We start from the raw sequence: 21,792 nt of genomic DNA, 5'->3' as shown, positions 1-21,792 counted from the left end.
CCTCGCGGCCATCGCACGCCAACACAACCTCAACATCATCTCTTACGCGGATGACACTCAACTGATCCTTTCTCTCACCAATGACCCCAGCACCGCCAAAACCAACCTACACGAAGGAATGAAAGAAGTTGCCGAATGGATGAAACAAAGCCGTCTGAAACTGAACTCAGACAAAACAGAAGTCCTCATCTTAGGCACATCCCCCTCTGCATGGGACGACTCCTGGTTGCCGGAAGCCCTCGGAAAAGCACCCATCCCGACAGACCACGCACGGAACCTAGGAGTCATCCTGGATTCTTCACTCTCAATGAACAGACAAGTCAGCGCCGTATCCTCTTCCTGCTTCAACATTCTTCGCATGCTCAGAAAAACATTTCGCTGGATCCCCTCCGAAACTAGGAAAACAGTCACCCACGCTCTGGTCACGAGCCGACTGGACTACGGAAACACCCTCTACGCAGGTACTACCGCAAAACTCCAGAAGAAACTCCAACGAATCCAAAACGCCTCAGCCAGGCTCATATTAGACATCCCACGCAACGAACACATCTCTGGTCACCTTAAAGACCTCCACTGGCTACCCGTCAATAAGAGGATCACTTTCCGACTGCTTACCCACGCACACAAATCACTCTACGACATTGGACCAGAATGCCTCAACTCACGACTGTCCTTCTACACCCCCTCCCGCCAACTACGTTCCTCCAGCCAAGCCCTCGCCACTGTACCTCGCATCAACAAGCCCACCATGGGAGGCAGATCCTTTTCATATCTGGCTGCCAGAACATGGAACTCACTCCCCGCTTACCTTCGCCTTACCCAGAACCACCTAGCATTCAGAAAGCAACTTAAAACGTGGATATTTGACAAGTAATCCTCCTCCCCTTCCTAAGCGCCTTGAAACCCTCTGGGTATGTAGTGCGCTATATAAATTCTATGACTTGACTTGACTTGACTCTCGTCCTGGACTAGTCTGAGTTTGGGCACCTTAGCCAGGATTAAAACATAAGAGCAAGCCGAAGGGAGCAAATTCAATCTAACCTGCTCCTGTAAGCATTGCTTTTCCTGGGAATCCTGCTGAAAGAAGAGCAATTACTAGTGGTACACTTAAAATTAACAGAAACAGGCGGATTAGGTAGAATAGGTTAAGAAAGATATGAAAATAAAGAAAAAGGCAACAACTAAGAAGATAAATCAGAGTGAAAGAGATTAGCTGCATGCTCCTTCTATAACCTGAGCACATACCAGACACGCTGCGCCTAATTTCATGAGAAGCAGCTAGGACTTTAGCATGTGAACTGTTTGTAGCCTTATGTGAAATGAATATAGCCAAGCTGAATTAAATTATGTCTAACCAATCTGGAAGGGGCTTGATGTGTGCTTTTAGAATGTATGCAAATCTCTAGTGCATAGTTTGTCAAAGTGGTTGGAGTTCTTCACAGTCCCCAGTGCCCAGCTTGGAACTTGTAGCTAAACACCTCTTCCACCTCCCTCCTATTTTCTTTTTTCCTGAGGTTTCATTGGGTGAAAGAGTATTGTTGCACTCTGCACATCTACCAAACGGATTCTCCTGCTGAACAGATAACCAGCATCTGCAAAAGCACGGATCCCGTCCATTTCGTTCTGTTGGACATAAACAGGCATCCCAGCCCCGTGATTGATCACCCTTTTCAGACAGAACAATCTCTTTACACCCCCACCGCACGCTCCAAGATGGAGTCAACGGTTGGAAAACTAGCTGCAGGAGCTGCGCTATTCACTGCTCTTCTCTTTCCCATATTCGCATGGAGATTAAAACCCTAAAAAAACAAAGATAAAAAGGAGGGGTGGCCCAGTGTCTTTTGGGCTACGTCAGGAGAAGATTGTCCCTTTCTTGGCCCTGGCGTGTCCCGCAGTGAGGCTGCGATGCTGGATTGAGCCCGCACGATGGGAATCCGTGTGGCCTCGCTTCCTCGCAACAAAGAGTTCTGGGGCTTGTGGTCCAGCCCATGGCATAGAGGGTATATATCTTCGGAGTCATAAAAGATCAGGAGATAGGTTTACCTGAAACAACTACACATCTTCGACTTCCACAGCGCAGTCAAACCCTCAATTTGTGTAATCGAGCTACTGCATTTGACTTCCGTACAGATATGAAGCACTTCTGCCAAGAACTAGATAACCCATTGCAGCAACACTGCACAATTCTCCTCAATACGCAGAATAGATATAGCAGCAGGATAAGATGCATGCAAGGACAGCAATGCGGGCTTTCAATACACAATAAATTGAAAAGCGGGCAGCAGTGCAAGCTTCATTCACAGAAAGATAAAACAGTCAGCAGATGAGCATGCATCCCTCAGACTTAAGGAAGGTGAAGCACTAACAGCAGTGTAAGCTTCCCAAAACGAACCACACATAATTCTGGTAAATTAAGCACAATAAAAGAGAAAACTTCCTTCTCAGAGGAAAAAGTGTAGGACAAAACAGTCAACCTTCCCCACTTCAGGGTTTGGGTACAGTGATTTTAGCAGTAGGATAGGCTAACCTCCCACATAAAACAGTTACAATAATGGGGGTGCAGCATGCTGTTTGAGTACTATTGTGGAGCTGCTCTGCTGCTGTTCCATCTGTAGACTAATGCTCGCCCTCTCCCCCGAGCCTAATCCATTTTGGGGACATTCTTGCTTCATCACCGTCCTAAGGTTTTTTTTGTTCTGCACGTAAAAAAAATAACATTGCAAAAACCTAGTGTATACTTCAATTTGAACTGTAAATGCTTTTATTGCCCAATCTTGATCTTACTTGTTTTATCTGACTCCAAACTATGACAGCCAGTTGCCCTACCGAAGATGTAATCCTTTTACTAGCAGGTTCTGACTGCTCAGGAAGACACGAGTATTTTAAACAATGAATTAGGCAGTTGTACAAAAACTCATAAAAGGAGGTCAACTTGTGTTGAGTTGCGTACAACACAAAGGGGAGAAAATATTAAAGGGCGAAGAAACCAGTGGACAATGAAGAAACATTATTTTCATAGGTTTAATGATTGAGAAGTGACATACTTATCTGCCACGTTAATAAAATATATAACTGCACCTGTGGTTTTCAAGATTAGGAAGATACTGGTGATAACGCAAGAACAACAGGCATAATATATTTCAGGGTAGCGATAGCGGAGTGGTTGAAGAAAACAACGATTTGATATACCTTATGCTAATAAAAGTTGCTCACAAAGTGAATGGAAATGTGAATTTGTAAGGATTTCCCCCCCTAGACTTTAATAGAGCAGTGGACAGGTGTCCTCTCGCCAACACTGATAAGATGCTTTCCATACAGAGGTAAGAAGACATACTAAGGCAAACCCTTGGGACTTTTTAGTAGTCTCAGTTTAGCGTTGGCCCTAGATAGAGTGCTGCACATGGTTGCGGCTTTGCTGATTTAGTTCTGGAGCCATTTCGATCGGTATGGCAGATACTGATCACTCGCCTATTTGTGTTTAACATTATTGTGATCCGCAGAATAGACCTATTACACTGAGGTTCCAGAGTACACATCAATTTGTGTCCCGGTAACAATCAAAGAAGAAAACACAGGGTCGTGGCTCTGACCCAGTAAGGCTAAGCCCAATGTAACATCATAACACAACTGCCAGTACTGAATTTTGCTTTCTAATGTTTAAACTGACCTTTATGAGTGAAGCATACCGGTCCGGTTTTTTAAATTTCCGTCATTTTATTTTTTAAATCATTTTTTTAGGAATGAACTCAAGATAGCACTCATTTTTTATGCAAATACAAACAAATATAGGACTTTACATTTCAATACAACATAATATTAAATATACATTAAATTTACAAATTGTCAACAAATCCACCATACGTACAACTACGCAACCATACCTCACTCATACAAACAAATAAACAACATAAAACATTAATTTTGAGCCTAATGTCAACAAGCGGGTTAAACGTCCATCTTGATGGTGGTATATTTAATTATTCCGTCAAAAGCAGTCTTATTTTAGGGGCAACTTCCTAGGAACAGTCCTTATTAGCTACACCATCTCCCTGTTTCTCTACAAATCTATTTGACAGTAGGCATCACAAACCGGGTCGACGCGTTTCGAACCCCCGATTGCGGGGTTCTCCTCAGGACCAACAATCTACAAAACAAAGCAAACAACTAATTTACTACCAAACACATTCCATGTATTTCACTAAAGATGCTGATAAAACCAGTTCCCATTCCGCTGCCATACCTGAATTGTAATGCGACACAATCACTGTTTAGCGATGACACTGATCTCAATAGACACTCTAGACATAGGGGAGACATAACAAATCCTAATCAGCGTTGCTTTTTAGTGTGCACTTATTCTGAGAATCTGTACACTTTGAAAACACTCACCTATTTAGATGTATTGGCGGAATCAGTAAAACAAGGAGGGAGGAGCACATTATAACAGTCTGCGCTTTGCTTGGAAAAGGCTTTTTGAAACCAAGGCAATGAGTTTTTAGGATGTCTTACCTATATGGAGCACGTTTTGGTTGAATCGTGCATTTTCATTTATAGGCACCTCAAGATTCAATCTGGAAAAGAAGCGGCCCGTTAGAGTTGGGACACTACACTGGGTGGGAGCGTATTAGTCTGGAAGAAGCAGTCAAGCTTACCAGGTGCCGGGGCGTCACAAGTCGGTCCCCAGAAGTTAGATGTTTTTCATGCGGCAACAACGTTCTGCAAAAAATGTGGGCCGTTACACTGACAGAGGGGCATGCCGGCGTATCCTCTGAAATGTGCATTAATGGGAGAGTTTTGGAAAGCGGCCGCTTACCTCGATCTCGTCGCCGCTATGCGTCAAACATTGGTGCCGGGGGTATTCTGAGCCGCATTTCAGTCTTAGTTGTACCGATTGGACGGTACATTCCGGTCACGTGATCACCATGGTAAACACGAAATTTTAAACGGGCCTGAATTTCTAGTCCCTCCACAATGATTCCGTGCCGAATCAAAAGTCATGCACCGAAAACGGCATTTATGGACCTCTGCAGGGTCTGGGTTAAGTGCTCCACAACACCAAATGGCTCCGGTTCCACCACCGCGACAAAAAAGGTGGAATGCTCGGCGGCACCGCTGCAGCTGCCCTTCACCCAAGGGTGGCAAAGTTCCTCCTTCTGCTACTGTTGCAGATTGACAAAGTCGAACCACGCTGTATTTCAAGGATTGCAAGGAACATTGTCATACAGTGTAATTGGGAGGCAGGGCTCATGGGTTGCCTCTGAAAATTTCTGAAATTTCATATAGCCCTGTTGTGGCTGTATTGTATTTCATTATAAGTAATGCTTCCCGTTGGTTGAGTTTTTCTTTAATATCTCCGCCCCGTAAGTCGATATTGATTTTGGAAATAATTGTCCAGTGTAGGTCCTCCTCTTTGTGTTTATTAGCCAGCCAATGTTGTACTAAAGGTGCATTTGGAGTCTCCTTTCGTATTCTGGAGTTGTGTTGTGTGATGCGTTGTCGTGCCTCCTGGGTAGTCTTCCCGATGTATAATTTAGTGCAGGGACAGATAATCCCGTACACCACATTTCTGGTCTGGCAATTAGTGAAAGCCTCATGTTTCCAGCTGATACCATTGAATGTAAACAAAGTGCCTTCATTTGTCTGTGAACAGCACAAGCAATTTCCACATCTATGGCGGCCTACTACTGGTGGTAGTCCCAACATGTCTCGTAAAGTTGTTTTCTCTGCCAGGGGCAGTGCTGCCCGTACGATATGATTTGCAACACTCTTACCTACCGGTAACAATCAAGCCACCCAATTGGTTTCTTATCCACCGATGGTATACACGGACCGGTGCTTCTATCCAGGCGTGATTTTGGCACGCCTGGTTCAAAATATCAACACAACCTACAGGAGTGGAATGCTCTGGGAATTTAAAGCACTGATACTTTTATCAGTATTAACTTCAAGTTATGTTTTGTGTTTTATTAAGCCCTGATTCATCCAGATGGCACCTAGGCCCTATACAAACCCTTCTAAAAGAGGAGATCATCATAAAGCCAGAAACAGGAGAAAGGTGACTATTATCCTGCCTACCAAAAGATTAAAAAGGCTATATATGGTCAAATATTCCGAAAGGAAAATTGTACTGGAGATAACAGCCAGGTTTTTAAAGCTTTTCTGAATCACCAACCAAAGTAGGAAGAGTTCCACTTCAAAGCTGCAAAAGCCAACATGTTCTTCCACCGACTTGGCTTGGATTTGATCTTAGGAATTCTTAACAATAGTTTGTCTGCAGACCTTGTAAAACGAGAGGAAGCATCCCGCTGGGAATACCCACAAAGGGCGGTTCTCTGCTCACAAAGTGATTCGTGTACCAGGATTAATGACTTAAAAATCAGTTCATTCTTTGACAATAATCAGTGTTAGTTATTAAAGCTGGAGTAATATGATCGTTCTTTACAAGGCCAGGAATCATCATAGCTGCTGTGTTCTGTATCAGTTGCATTTTTTGTATTGCAACCTTAGGCAGGTCGAAACACAGAGCAGTACAATAATCGATGCAAGCAGAGAGCAAAGCATTTATAACCAGGACTGCTGAATATGCTTAAAAGTAAACACAGTTGGTAGAAGCATGAAATAACAACAGTGTTAATTTGACTAGTCAAAGTCAGTTGGGAATCAAATTGCACAGCCGTTTTTTTTTACCTAGGGAACAGGTGTCTGCTTGCCACCTAGAATTGGAGGACAAATAGGAAGTTCCAAAAAAATGTCAATAAGGCCGATCAGATAGGCAACATGATTTCTTCCTCGTCTCGGTTTCGCTTTAGTTACTTGTGGCACATCCAGTTTTCTACCAAAGTGAAACAGTCACATAAGCTTACTGGCACTCAAAACTATACTTCCTACAATTTAAAAAAATAAACAAGCTCCATGTGTAGGTCATCTGGGTAGATGCTTGAGAAAAGCCAAAATAATGTATAAAATGAGCCATGGTAATCATAAACATATCAAATAATAATGGAGAAAGAATAGTGGCCAGAGGAGCCCCAAGGCTCTATATTGTATATGTTTATATTTTTGTCACTTATCTTTCACTGTACGTGGCAGTCAGCACCCCAGCACATTCTCGTTGATACATACATCATATCTGAAAATAAAAGCCTGCTGGGATTATTCGTCTCAACCTACTGTCCAATCCGTTATTAATTCGCTTTTGTCTATATTGACAAATGATGAACACTGGATGCTGTAACTTGATTTAGGTCCCTTGGACCAGGTTACCAGATCTCAACACACGTCTGATATATTTGCACTCTAATGAATCCTAGGGAAACATGGTTTCTATTTTTCCATATTCGGTTTGGTAAAAAGGTTCAGGATTTTCGATCTTTCGTCCACCTATGTGAATCAAGACCTTCACCCTCAACAATCATCCCTTATGGAGCGCAGACATTTCAGAGGATGCCTTCCAGCCTAGCACAGAAGTAAAAGACGTTTAAAAATACAAGCAGTTAATTTGAGGAGTAGGAGGCAACATTCTTCCAAGATGGCACTCTGCTCTATGGTGGAATGAAGGAAGAACGCAATGGTAAGCTGTGAGGAATGATGAGAGATGTTAAGATAAGAAAAGGAAAAGACTTAAAATTTAGATATGGGGTGAGGCACCCAAGGCATGACCTCTTGAGATATATTTTAATCAAAGAATTGTATGGTAGGAAAATTGCTGAGGTGTGCTACATCTACTATGGATGCATTATGTTTATCATGGGGTTCAGAGCATTACTCCAAATTCCTAGCAAGTTGTCAAACAAAAATAATTTCAGTACAGCTGCTCGGAAAGGTACCAGAAATAACTTAATGAATTGAAGACCAAGAGAAAAGCCTCAGGTTATGTAGTGTTCATGCGAGTGCTAATATAGTGTTGACAATAGTAGTCAGTAACAAAAACTTTGTGGCAAATACAAAAACCTCATTCCTGTAGCACTCATATAGATTTTGAACCGAAGTAATTGTTTCCAGATTTGTACTTGAAGTTAGTTGTGTTTCTAAGTGTTCCAAATTGAGTTTGTTCCATGGCTGGTAGGTGGATGGATGTAAGCTAGTTTTAGGTGAGGCCCTTAGTGTTGTTTTATGTTGGAAAGCAAGCAAGTGGGGGTCCGACTATGTGACTAGAGTTATAGTTTGAAAGGTAACTAGTTCAATATTAGTAAAAATTACATGTAAGATATGTCCAGCAATGTGTGTGGGTTGGTGGACAAGCTGATGCAGGTTCAGTGCCTCTAGGCCAGTGATTATTGTTTTTGGATGGGTCATATTGGGTTTGTCAAACCAAATGTTGCGGTCACCCAGAACGCATAAGTTGGAGTGTATTGTTATCAGGTTTGAAACTGTGTCTAGAAGTGCGTCTGGGAATGTCACCTTGCTAGGTTGAGGTCTGTAAAGGAGCAGGAAGTTACAGGATGAAGACTGTGTAGTATTGCATCTTGTTAGAAGAGCCTCACAGTTCTTTATGGAGATGTCATCAACTTTAGTGACATGCAATGTTTGCATGAACACAACAGCTAGACCACCTCCTTTTTTGCCTATACGATTTTGGGTGATCTTTTGATAGCCTAGAGGAATGGCTTCATGTAGGACTGGAGCCATATCATCTCCCAACCATGATTCAGTTATGAATAGCATGTCTGGTTATGCATCTGAAAAAAAGACGTATAAATACAATTGCACTATGATTCGAAAGGAAAACATGAGATTTTGACAACTAACGCAACCAAGCTATCAGGATATTGAGAAATCAGTAAGACGTGTTGTTAGGGATATGAGAAACGTTTTATGTATGTGAATGAGTGTATGGAAGAATGAAGGTGTACGTGTTGTGTATATTTAAAGAGCAGATAACATGTCCAGTATTTGTGTACGTATTGTGTATATTTGAAGAGCAGATAACATGTCCAGTATTTGTAAAGTGCAAACAATCAATTACCCAAGTGCATCAAGGCGCTGGGGGCCCGTCTGGAAGATTAAGCGAGCTATTGCCCAGATTCACAATTGTGCTGGGCTGATCGGCCACAGGCGCAGGTGATCGAACCGTGAGCCCCCGGGTTCAGGAGTCAGCCTCCCTGGCTGCTAGGCCACACATGCCGTTTTATATAAATCAAAATGTATGTTTTCTGTGAGACCCAGGTTTGAGACATTCAGGAAGTACTGCCTGATTACTATGTATCAATGTTCTGTATAAGAAAAGAGGTTAAAAATGAGAACGTATTTTTGCAAAGAAATAGAGTATAAAATAAAATTAAACAAAATTCCTACGAGCTGTACAAATACAAATATCTATTTTCTGAGATGCATTAGCAGAATTTGAATCTAAATGTTGCTCGAGTTTATTTATTTATTTTTTTTTGAAGGGAGAGATGTCCTTTTATTTACATGGGCAGCCACCATTCACTTTCAGGACACTGATTTCAAAGTTTACTACCTGTACAATATCAATTACAAAATGAAAAAATAAAACAGTTTTTAGACCACATGCTTCTCTCCCTGCAGCAAGAACATGATTACTGCATGCATGGCCTCAGACACAGTGCGAAATAAAAAGGCAATTCTCAGGGTGAAGCCCTGTACATCAGCACCAACAGAAGAAAAAAAAAATTACAACAGTATGGCATAACAAGTTCCCACCTCCTTACACTCCTGTGCTAGGACACCTCAAGAGCAACACAAGTCCAATATTCTGAGGAAACTGCCTCTTAAATTCCTTCAAAGTGTTCGATCGCAGCAGGGGAATGCAGCACAGCTGCCCCGCCCAGTGGTTTGGGGGGGGGGGGGTCTTCCACCACAACGAACTTTAAAGGTAAGCCCCTGCTGTGCAACCATAGTAGGGTCTGTGCTGGAAGATTAGAAGCCCTGCTGTAGCAAACCTATAGTATAGTTAAAAGTTGTTGCAACACAGCCCTGCAGACACACTCAAGTCTCAGATATAGCCCACGCCCAGTGGGCACCTTGCTTGCAAAAAGGACTTGCTTAAGGAAGGGAAATAGTGTTTGTATACATTACAGTAACAGCTTCAATATCTGATAATATTGGGTGGGAGGTATATGAGCCCATGAATTGAAAATAGCCTATGCCTGCTGTTTCTTCTGAACATGTGCTTTCACGAAGGGGACAAGTCGTTGCAGTCGGATATCAGAAGTGATACTAATGGAAGTGAATGCATATTCCATCTTTTGAAAACAGAAAAGTGGCAATCTGATAGAAGGGACAGCCTAACTTCCAACCTGGTTCAAAACAATAGCCAGGGTTTGGGAGTGAAGCACCAAGCCTAGGCAGAACACAAAAATAATGACAGCTAGACCACATTTCAGTTGACTTTTACAAGAAGGTATCTCCCACCAGACTCTAATATTTAATATGCAGTTGATTTGTTGAGGTCTCCTTCATGATTATTAACAATGCTACTATTTCTGGTATTTTGCCTAGTAGCACCCAATGCAGAAATGGCCCCCATTTCAATTCGTAAACAGTGGCAGGTTCAGTCGAAGAGCCGGGTGCAGCATTGAAGAAAGAACAGCACCAAGGGACTACAGCAGGGCAATGTCGAGAGTGCCTAGAGTTCAGATGAACTGTGTGTAGTGTAGTGTATTGAACTATTGGGAAAAGAACAGGACAGGTAGCAGCAAATACTGTAGGCCAGGGCCAAGCTGCTCTGTCTGAGGTAATTGAGGACCGGCTGGAGCAGGAGGAGGTGGAGGTGGTGGTGGTGGAGGTGGCGGCGGCGGCGGCAGCAGCTCCTCTACCTTGTCAATGAGTTCCAGCAAGAAAAAGAAACCCAAACCGCTAACTCCTAGCATCTATGACGACATGAACTGAGATTCGTGAGATGACTTTCGGCTCTCTGAGACTGCCACCGGTGTACTTTTGCTTTCTTCTGAACATTTCACACTGGAGACTAGATGGCAGAGTGCTCTCCAGTGAACGATGGTGCATGCATTTCCCTGGCATTGATAACCAGGGAATGAGAACACTGCGTGGAGGTGGACATTGCTGAGAGATTCTTTGTGATGGAAGCGGTTGGTGGCTGGGGGCTTCAGCATTTGGGGAGAGGAGACTGCCTCTTTCCCACTTTCCTATGTATTCCATGCTGCTGATCATGGGCTGCTTAATCATGTATGCTGCCATGGTATGGTGTTTGTCGCTTAGCCACATTGTGCAGGATTTTTGGGATCACAAATTTACACAATCATTGAAAGGTGTCAAGCTGAGTTAGCTTTAATTTAGACCTGACGACTCCTAGTGTACTTGTGTTTAACTTCACAGCCTGCCACGTGTGTCTCACCAGATTGGCCTTGCTTTCAGTTTGTTATAATTTCTAACCCTCTCTTGTAAGGAGATGTCTTGGACCCTGTACTCTCCTGGCTCATACTATAGATGTGCACAGGAATAGGGAAATATCCCAAAGGAGTAATTCTTCATTTCTTTGAAGCTGTAAATTGGTATGTCCAAGGAAGTTGAAAGTTGGTTGGCGATGAAACCTATTTTACTTGAGCGCAGTAATCCCAGTATTAGCAGGGTGCAATTTTTGCCCACTGGGTGCACGGATCAGGGCATAATTGCTGCCATTCAATGCATACATTTTTCAGATATTCCACAATATTTACTATAATTGAGAGGGCACGCCTTAGTGAGGTAACCTCCGAAAACTCCCTTCAGTGTGCACTAGTTGAATGAACGGTGCTTCTAAAGAATGTTTTCATCTTTTCAGTCAAATGTGCACCAGGCGGACTGCTTTTCTGTAACAAGATACCAACCCTGTGTTTTTCATTTTTTCTGCACTTTCCCATGAAGCTGGTAAGCAAAGCTTTGCCACGTTTTGACGTCCAAGAACTTGCCTTTACAGAACCTTTTGTTCCGCTCGAGTTTATTTCTATTGATAGTTTTCCCTGCCCAGCAACCCTATTTAAGCAGGGGGGGTCATTGTTTCTGAAATGTATAGCTACTATAAAACCACCATAGATACAGTCCCACACGATATTAACAGGCCAACTTCGTTTTGAATGTTTAACAGGATTCCTTCGGAAAGCACTACGGTAGGGTATCTTGCTTCCTATTTCCTAGTTCTATATGGGATGTTCAAGATGATGAAAACACACATGTTCACGTTATACTGACAACTTAGATATCCTGACCAACAAAGAATATACCCCTATCCGATTACAGACATGGCTGCAACCGCAAACGTTTTCCAATTAATGCTTAAAATTTGACACCGACATGCAAAGCTCAGTTTGGCGAATAAGCACAGATATTTAGACTGAATTTGTCAGTTGTTTTGTTTTAAAGTTTACTCTGGAACCCTTTCCAGTCATATACTTGGTGTAGAATTAATGTCAAGACTGTCCTATGGTTTGTTTATGAATACAATACAAATACAGATTAAAAAGCACTATGCGTTTGACACAAACCCAGAGCAGAGAAAACGTACCAAGTATCCAAAATCACCAGCTGGCAATGAGCTCTCTGAATAACACTGGCACCATATAAAATGGAAAAGCCGATTTGAAATAGAAGAAAAGGGTGCAAAACTGGCAGCAGAACATATTAGGCAATGAAAAAACCAAGTGCATTGGTAACAGAAGAGATAGAATATGCAAAAGCCAACTGTAGCACTGAGAGAACACACTTCGAAGAGCCTGCTCACCTCTACATTTTTCAGTCTTAAGGCTGAGTCAACGTCGCTGGTGGTCAGTTTCTGCCTCTTTCCCACACTCATGAATTTCAGTGCATCCTAGAACCGCAAGCAGACCGAGTAAACGGAGAAGAAAAGCCAGATGTTAAACACATACAATTTTTAGATCACTTGCTGAACCGTTCGTAATCATTTGGATACAATGCTAAGTGTTTTCAAACATTTGTAACAAAATTCCACATCAACTGCTCAAAAAGAGCTTTCCTGGATGTTTAATGTAATGGGCAGATGAAAAATGAGCCAAGGCCCTTTTAACAGGACACATAATATTCTAAATAACGTTACTCTGCCGAGAGGCAAATTTACACATGAGCAGTCATGTTAAATTCATAACCAATTGTTCTTTTTCCGCGTGATTTATTCACTTCAATACACCAGTGGTGCAATAGGAGCCATCTTGATTAAAGCTCTAGGGTTTGCGTGCAGTGGTCAAATCTAGAATGGATGGGTACCTTGGGATCTCACCTGTAATTAGCTCCAAGCAAACAATTGCGACAACTTTTGATATAATTGGCTAAGCAACCCAATATCCCACAATGCATCAAGCATAATTTTAAGATAAAATGCTTGCACGACTCGAGATGTTATCAGAAGTAGCTTGTGTACCTGGGTGATCTCCTTGATCCGGTAGCTGACCTCCTCAGTAAGCAGCTGGCAGGTCTCCTCAGGTACCTGCGAGATACCAATGGATTCAGCAATGACCTTCATTGACTCAGTGGGGAAGATGGTATTGCCCAGTTTCTGCTTCTTCTCCTTCTCCTCGGCCATCGTTCCTTCTGGCTCCTGCCTGGCCTTGGAATTGAGGAAGGGGGGAGCCCATCAATGCTTTCTTGAGAGACAAGAGGGGACAAAAGTTACAAAAAATTGCAACATGCCCACTAACCTTCACAAGGCAACAGTATCTGCCTCCCATCTAAAAGGGAATTAATGATACAGGGACTCCATTTCAGAAATGGAACACATTAACAAAAATTCTAAACAGATCATCTAAACACTTTTCTTCAAGGTTGTCAATGATTTGAACAAAAAATAGTGCTCTATACAGGTCTTTCTCATTTTTTATGGACGCTACCAAATTCCTCATCTTAAGTCTGAAATAAAAATCTAAGAACGAAGGACTACATTTAAACCATTTGCCACAAAGGTGGGGACAGTAAACAGTGGAGGAGTAGCGACTGATGTACCGAAACCTTTAACGGAGCTCTAGTTATATGCGTGCTCAATTTTTTGTTTGTGGCAAGGGAGACGTGTTCTCAGGCCCCAGTATGGAGAAATGAGGCAGGTGCTTTTCTATGACCTGTACACCTGCCCTGCAGTAATTCACAATGAGGATCAAAGTGGGGTATCCCTTCAGCTGTAGTAAGTGATATGGCCAAAGAATGTACCAATTACAACACACTAATACCACACTTTATTAGCTTATTCAGACTGTCGTATGTGAACTGTGCTATCCATAGGCTTCTTCAGAGCTTAAAACAAATGGTCAAAAGGGGTAACAATAGTAAAAATCACGGCGGATCAGGTACGGTCCCAGCTCCAACAGTTGCATTCTAGTTCTTGTTAATTAGGCTATGAGGCCGAAGTAGGGGAGTGCCTTTTTGGATAGTAGTCACGCTATTGGCTGCTGAAGGTGTTAAGGTTTAAACATTCCAAGGATCCATTGCGAACAATCTCATTCTTGTTTACCAGCACAAAAAGCTGGTGGAAAAAGTTAATCTGTCTTACCCTCATACATCTAGTAGTAGAAAGTTGCCCCTATAGTAGCTTCTGAAGAGTTTACAAACAAATCATTTGTGTTCCATTAGTGCCTGATCAACCATCGCCATGCATCTGGTCATTATGTCCAGAGCCTTGCCTCCATATACTATTTTTTCTTGTACAGTCCAAGTGTAAAGGAGTTTTTAACCGCCATTGGGGCAAGAGTCAGTCTGTAGTGGCAGACTACTTTTTAAATGGTTTGGGGACCCGAGGCACCTGAGCACACTATGGATAACAAGCTGAAGGTTTTACCCCCAGTGTAGATGGTGTCCCCTTGGCTACCCTGGCCCAGCTCTAATATTGCTGTTCACTTTTGAACCAGGTGAAGTGGTGTTAAGTGTTCTTCAGGAAGTGGATCAGTATGCAGTGCACTACTGCAGCTGCACAGAAACAAGTCCCAGACAGGGTCCACGTTGTGGCCAAAGTTGGCAATTAATGTGAGTTTTCTAATGTGGTTAAAAGGTGTGCACTATTTTTCTCGTCTTATCCACGTCCAGAGAATAAGTGTGTAGGGTTGAAGGTGACCCTTCAGGTTTCTTAATGTTTCTGGAATTATGGGCATTCACTATATGAATCATATTTGTGTGCATAAAAATTGAAAGCGTTCTGTATTTAAAAAAACAACAGAATCCACAGAAGACAGTTTATATAGCACACAGGGTTTTATTAAGGATTATTTTGAGAGTTTGACCATTTTTTATGTTTAATTGAAAATTATGAATTGCGGATCACTGGGACCTGAAGTCCACCATAGCTGTGCAAGCCTCTCACTGCCAGCCAGGGTGAATCAGCCCTGCTGAGGGGAATGAAATGGGGTTCCAACTTCATGAACTATCAATTACTGGCTCTCCAAGGCCATTACTTCTCAGTGATCGTGATTACAGCGAGCTCTTATTACGTGAGGGGCAGGCCAAAAAAAAAAAAGGTTTGCACCACATGCAAAACAGAGGGCAAGTTGGCTAAGACGTAGCTTTAATGGGATATAACAGGTGCCAGCCAATTCTATAGCAAAGAATGTATATGGAACAGGACACCTTCTCTGGAGAGCTGGTCCTGTGGATTTACCAACTCTGAAGAGACTTCTTATAGATCCATACATTATGAATCCATAAAAGCACACAACCTGAAGAACTGGGTCTACAAAATTATGTGGCATCCAGGAACTGTGCACCTAAAAAAACAGACATTGAGGGTCATGATGATCCTGTAGAAGGATTTCCTATGGAGATTTAAGTCATCATATACTTCCATGGGGCCACTGCCACTCCTTCCCCTGGCCACTGCAAGGCTGTGGCGTCTCACGTGCTCCCCAACAGAGGAGCCTATAGCCCACTTTTTACTCCATTCCTTCCACATGCAGGGAACACTACTTATGTTTTCTGACCCGCGGATCTACAAGCAATCCACTAGCCGGTCAGGTTCCATCACAACATAGACACGTTACCCCAGTTCACACAAATCAAGCTCAGTATCTGTTGTATGCCCTGTAGCGGCTGAAAGGTGGTCAAACAATGCCCACTCACATTACTCCTGGAACGGATTAAGAGGAGAACTTGTTCTAACAGTAGGATATGAACTCTAGGTTTTCACTTAATTTCAGGCAGGCAGAAGGAAGGAATGTAATAAAACCTAAGAGTTGAGAATGGATTTAATGTTACAGATAAAATCCCAACAAGGGGATAATACAAGTAGAGAAACTAATTTAGTCCGCCTTACAGACTGAAAGAGTTATTTTCCAAGGTAAATCAGTTCGGGAAATGCTGTTCGCTACTGCAAATGTGCCATGTTTTTTGCGAATACATTCTTTAAGTGATAAGTTATTTTTGCTTAATTTGTCATTTTGTTCTTCTGCCTTCTTTTATAAAAATATATGGATTTGCATGGACACTTTTCTCAATGTATCACAATGGGAGCAGGAAACTTGAAATCAAATATGGTATAATCAAACAAAAGCATACTTAATTTAAATATCGTTCTGTGTGGATTTGAAGTGAAGACCCTTTTTTCCAAACAGAACGTAGACTTGAATATGACGAGGCTAATGGAAATATGCAGCAGCCATGTATGCAGAACGGACTACAATTCCACAACTAAAGAGAAATAATTCTGCCATTTGTGGCTGTATTATTTAACTCCTTCATTGTGTTAAATACCATTAACGATGTTTGGGGTAATTTTAACTCATTTGTGCCAGTTCAATCCCAGAACAAAGATGTCAGCATTGAAATTGATCACATAACGGTGACCTCCTGACCTCTGCAGAGGGTTTGCACTGTGCAGTACATTTTTCAGTAACTTCGGATCAGTTTGATTTAGAAACTTTGTTTTGTTTGAAATAGGCAAATTATGTGGCAGATGGTAGGCTATCTGGTACGTGCAGGAAAATCAAAACTATGGAGTTTGTGGGATGGTGCAGTGATACCACCCACTGTTGCGGTTGTGTTGTTTTCTACCACACATGTGGTTGTGGGATGGTGCTGTAATACCACCCACTGTGGAGTTTCTGGGATGGTGCAGTAATACCACCCACTGTTGTGGTTGTGTTGTTGTCTACCACACATGTGCTGTGAGATGACTGCGCACAGTTTAAGTCACCCGTTCTTTGTAAAGGTGTTCGTTGTTGGGTTGACTGTGCGTAGTTTAGTCAGCCGGTTTGCTTTGCAATGTGCTGTGTGGGATGACTGCGCATTGTTTACATCACCCGTTTTGCCTGTTTAAGATGTTGTCATATAATTTGTCAACTCTTTATGTTCTCTGCTGCACCTATTTGATATGTACTTTTGTCTGACTTCATTTCGTGCCAGCCTGGCCAGCTGGTATAAGTGTGGTTTGTGGGCCAGGTAGTTGAGATGGGGTGCGGTAGAGTAAATGTGTTTTTTTTGTATGGTAGACAGGGAGAAGATGTGTGTGATAGAGTGTTTTTTGTATGGAGAAATAATGGGTTACGTGGTGCTTTATACATTTCCTACGTTACATAAATTATATTTATAGATTAAATGCATGGACTTTCTCCATTCGGTTTTATATTGCATGTACTTTCGCCATTCTTAGCATGTATCAGATTACATTTACTAGGATGACATTTTTGTTGTTTTTAATGTTTAACATATTCATGGAGTAGCAACAATATTTCTGTCAGTATTCCGCTTTGTTTGCATGACTATTAACCAACTTCATATTCCATTGAGCTGTGTTTTCATGCATTGTTTTTATTATTGTTTTATTTAAAGTGTTACATGCCTGTGCATCTTATATTTCCATGCAGGAGTCTCCTTTCTTGCTATGTATTTGTGAGATGCATGGGAATGTAGCAATGTTTTCTTATTCCTGTAAAGAAAGGAGGAGATGTGTTGTATCTGCTGCTCAGCCAGTGTGACTGTGGTCCGGAATGTTGGTGTGGGGGGATGCTGTGGAATGTTGGATGAGTGAGTCAGTTGGAGGATAGGATAATTAGCAGGAGAGCTGCTTCTAGTGGGGCTCTTCAATACACCTTTGATCTTAACATCTTAGTAAAGCAACTTAACTTTTCTACACTTGGACTACTAGATGACATCATTTGATTACAATAGTACTAGGAGACAAATATAAATTGCAAACGTACATTTACATAAATGGGTTATTTATCATGAACTTTGGAGAGTTTTGCAACCTCCTACAAAGATCTACACATGGATTATATTGTCTGTTGGTGGATTATTTAGTTCTGAGCTTGTGCATCCAACCAGATCTCCCTGAGAAACATGTGACTGCTCCCTCAAGACACCCTGAGAGTCAAGAGCTGAAATACTTTTACTTTGCCAAGTCATAAGTAAGGCAGTCCACAGGAAAACAGTGGCTAGCGACATGAACCACAATAGTTGGGGTTAAGAAGCCCCGGTCTGTCCTGTGGCCAACGAATGGAGTGTGTCAGTTGTGCTACATCATTATAAACGATTCAGAAAAGGGGGTGGTGATGAACAGAGTGTCTGAATTAAGCAGACCACTCTTACCCAGTCCAAAGATCAGGGCTTGATCCATCACCGTTATTTAGCTCACTGAACCATCCCAGCTCAGATCCTGGCTATATGCAAATCAGTCTGTCCCTGGCCCAGTGCATCATGGGAACAGGGCAGACTAAACTACCAAGCCAATTCTTCACCAGAAAGGAGACAAGCTACCGGGGACTGGTTTCTGGCATTTCAGCCGTCGTCGGCCCGGCTTGCTTGAATCCTGATGGTGCAGTGAGCAAGGGACTCATGTCTGAGTATACCCTGCCACACCTTTAGTGGCCAAAAACGATTCAGAAAAGGGGGTGGTGATGAACAGAGTGTCTGAATTAAGCAGACAACTCTTACCCAGTCCAGAAACTCTGTCCATCACCACCCCTTGTTGTTAAATATTTTTTCCACCATAAGCGTGGAAGGGTGTACTCCGATGTGAGTTCCTTGCTCCTTGCACCATCAGGATTCAAGCAAGCCGGGCCGACGACGGCTGAAATGCCAGAAACCGGTTCCCGGAAGCTTGTTTCCTTCCCAGTGTAAGAATTGGCTTGGTAGTTTGGTTTGCCCTGTTCCCATCATGCACTGGGACAGGCACAGACTAATTTGCATATAGCCAGGTTCTGAGCTCGGATGGTGCAGTGAGCTAAAAAACGGTGTTGGATCTAGCCCTGATCTCTTGACTGGGTGAGAGTATTCTGCTTAATTCAGAAACACTGTCCATCACCACCCCTTGTTGTTAAACACCATTATAAAGGCACCATCCTTTCTATAAAAAAGTAAATATTATTGAAGACAAAGTAAAAGGTATATACATTTATGACAGGTCTAGATCTAAACCTAGAAAGAGAGGTAGTAAAATGTTAAATACAGATCTGCATTTTGGCAAAACATGGTTTCCTTAATCGTGGCACCATTAAGTTGTGCCACTCCTATAAATCCACCAAGTGGGTAGTTAAAAACACAATCATCAAAGTACTAATTACAGAGTTAAAGACCTGCATGTTGGTGCTAGATTGCCTTCTAAGAAGACACATTTTATTTGAACTTATTTGATATATTTCACATAGGCCAAACAGCAACAGAGCACATTACAGAATACATGTTATCACAAGAGGACATCTCAAACAAGAGGTGGTGTACACAGAAGAAAGTGTGTGTGGGAGGAGCGAAGTGTTTTACTGAAATAAAATTACAAAAATAGACGTGGGGAGTAGTATAATGCACATAGAGTTGGACCAGTACCAGACACAAAACCCTTATCAAACCATAATTCCATATATTTTTAAATTAAGACAATGAAATAAGGCGATTAGTCCAGAACACAACGTTTGTTCAAAGTGCCAAATCCAAGAACGAACAAGATTCCCTAAAATGCAAGGTAGCCAACGCCATCAAATATGGTATCTATACAGGTACTGCCACTTTTCTAACCAGAATGTAGGCGGTCACCTCTGCATTTAAAAAAAGTGTACAGGCACATATTTTCTTGAAAGTTATAACACACTAGCCTCAATTATATTATTGTACTATGGGGTTCTACCCCAATTCTAGGAAGATACTCCTGCACAATAAACCACCAAGAAATAACAGTGTCTGCTAGTGTACTACGCTGGTCTAGCAGAGAAACGCTTGCTTAAATTCTAGACCCCCTTGACACTTCGTCTGTAAATAAGGGGGGGGGGGGTGACATATGCAGAATCTGCAGTATCTAAGGATCATGAACTGACCGTCATGTTCAGCAGAGGAGACCAGACTTCAATGCATTTAAATATATATATATATATATATATATATATATATATATATATATATATATATATATATATATATTCCCAGTAGGGTTAATGTGGAGGCTGCACAAGTGGTTCTTGCATTGTAGACTGTGGATGAGAGGTATGTACAGGAGCGGGATGGTTCTGATGAAAAGGGACAAGGCCGACTTAGAGGACAGTCTTAATGAGAAATGCAATTCTTAAGAGGTGTATTGGTATTCAGCGGGTTAAACATATAGGATGTACCGTTGCCTACATTAACAGGCAGTTATTGAACAGCAGAGTGCAGGGGAGGCACTGCACACACACACAAGGTTAATGCAGGTAAGCAGGATTTGAATTGCAAGAACCTGCCATGCTTCGGTAATCGTAAAATACCGCTATTACCCATGAAGCATAACGAATGGTACAGCACCGAATAGAGGACAGGAAAAGTGCACGGAGGACTACTCTGATCAACAGTATGACCGTACCCCGCCCACACGACCCCCCTTAAATGGTATGCATCTAAACATACCTAGTAATTCCATCACCCGTGTATTACACCCTCTTGCATCACATAGTTCATAGTAACAATAAATATCCCCTTTCACGTACCACTTAGTTGAATAGGTTATCCCCAAATCTACGAAGATGTAACTAACCACCTCCTACGCTTGGCACACTCTCCTTCCCATAGCCTGTTCTACGGAAGATCCTCTCACCCCAACAGTTGCCCGCTCACTGCCGTCTCCAACACTCGGGTTCGCGCTCCCGTGTCGCCGCCATCTTGCAGTTTGGCCTGCTGCCCGCAGTCCCGGAAGCTGCATACTTACAGGTCGTGCAGAGAACCTGCCCTGCCCGAAGAAGTCTCTTCCACTGCGCCGGCTGAGCGTGGCTCCCTCAGTCTAACTTTGCTCACTTGCTCAACCCATTTTTCCGATACCCTCGATGCGCCCAGTAGATGTGATAACTCGATGTAGCTGCCAGGACCTGTCGGGTGGGCGGTGGAAAGCAGATGGGATTAGAATGTAAACATTACCGTGACGTCTCTGAATTGTGCCTGTTGTAATCTGGAATCACCCAATGGCGTACGCGTAATAACACAGATCACGCGACGAAATTAAGAATGCCTCTTTGAATTGACGCACTGTGAACAGCTCTATTAGGGCTTGGTAGGACTGTCATCCTCGCAGACGCATATGTCCAGTGTACAACTTCCGTTTTTAAATATATTTTTGCAAACAAACTTTTTACATTATAGGGAAAAAGGTACTATGCATTTCGGTACATTTCCTAAATGTTCAATGAAATCGATCAATTTTTAAATATTTGGCGCAAATTACTCTTCGGTAAAATCGATGTAGACTGCATTGTATACTTCTTGGGTAGAGACTAGTTTATTTCAGCACGGTGTATGAGACGTTTGTTTTATCCTAATGGGACGTTTATGCTCACTACGACACCTTTTCAAGATGGAAGTCTCATTTTGAAAAACATTGCCAAAAACCGAGAACAATCCATATTTGAAGTATTTCGTCTATGCCTACACGTTTTGTAGTCATGCCCTTCACAG

The 21,792-nt window shown here is 42.3% G+C and overlaps 1 protein-coding gene across 6 annotated transcripts in view; it reads right to left on the bottom strand.

Moving 5' to 3' along the window:
• Positions 1-21,167, bottom strand: part of TAF6 (TATA-box binding protein associated factor 6) — a 70,673-nt gene extending 49,506 nt beyond the window's left edge. For 2 of the 6 annotated variants that reach the window (XM_086946015.1, XM_086946019.1), the window contains exons 1-3: positions 20,942-21,072; positions 13,334-13,556; positions 12,680-12,766 (exon numbers count right to left, since the gene is read on the bottom strand). In XM_086946015.1, coding sequence (XP_086802141.1) covers positions 12,680-12,766; positions 13,334-13,495 — 249 coding nt within the window. In that variant the 5' untranslated portion in view covers positions 13,496-13,556; positions 20,942-21,072. Of the gene's footprint in view, positions 1-12,679; positions 12,767-13,333; positions 13,557-20,834 lie in introns of all 6 variants that reach the window. The other 4 variants (XM_086946018.1, XM_086946017.1, XM_086946020.1 and 1 more) reach the window with 4 other exon arrangements.
• Positions 21,168-21,792: the final 625 nt, after the last annotated feature.

This window comes from Lissotriton vulgaris, chromosome 12 (assembly GCF_964263255.1).
Source record: "Lissotriton vulgaris chromosome 12, aLisVul1.2, whole genome shotgun sequence".
Classification (NCBI taxonomy): Eukaryota; Metazoa; Chordata; class Amphibia; order Caudata; family Salamandridae; genus Lissotriton; species Lissotriton vulgaris.
The sequence above is the reverse complement of the archived record's forward strand: the minus strand, read 5'-3'. Positions and strand labels throughout refer to the sequence as shown.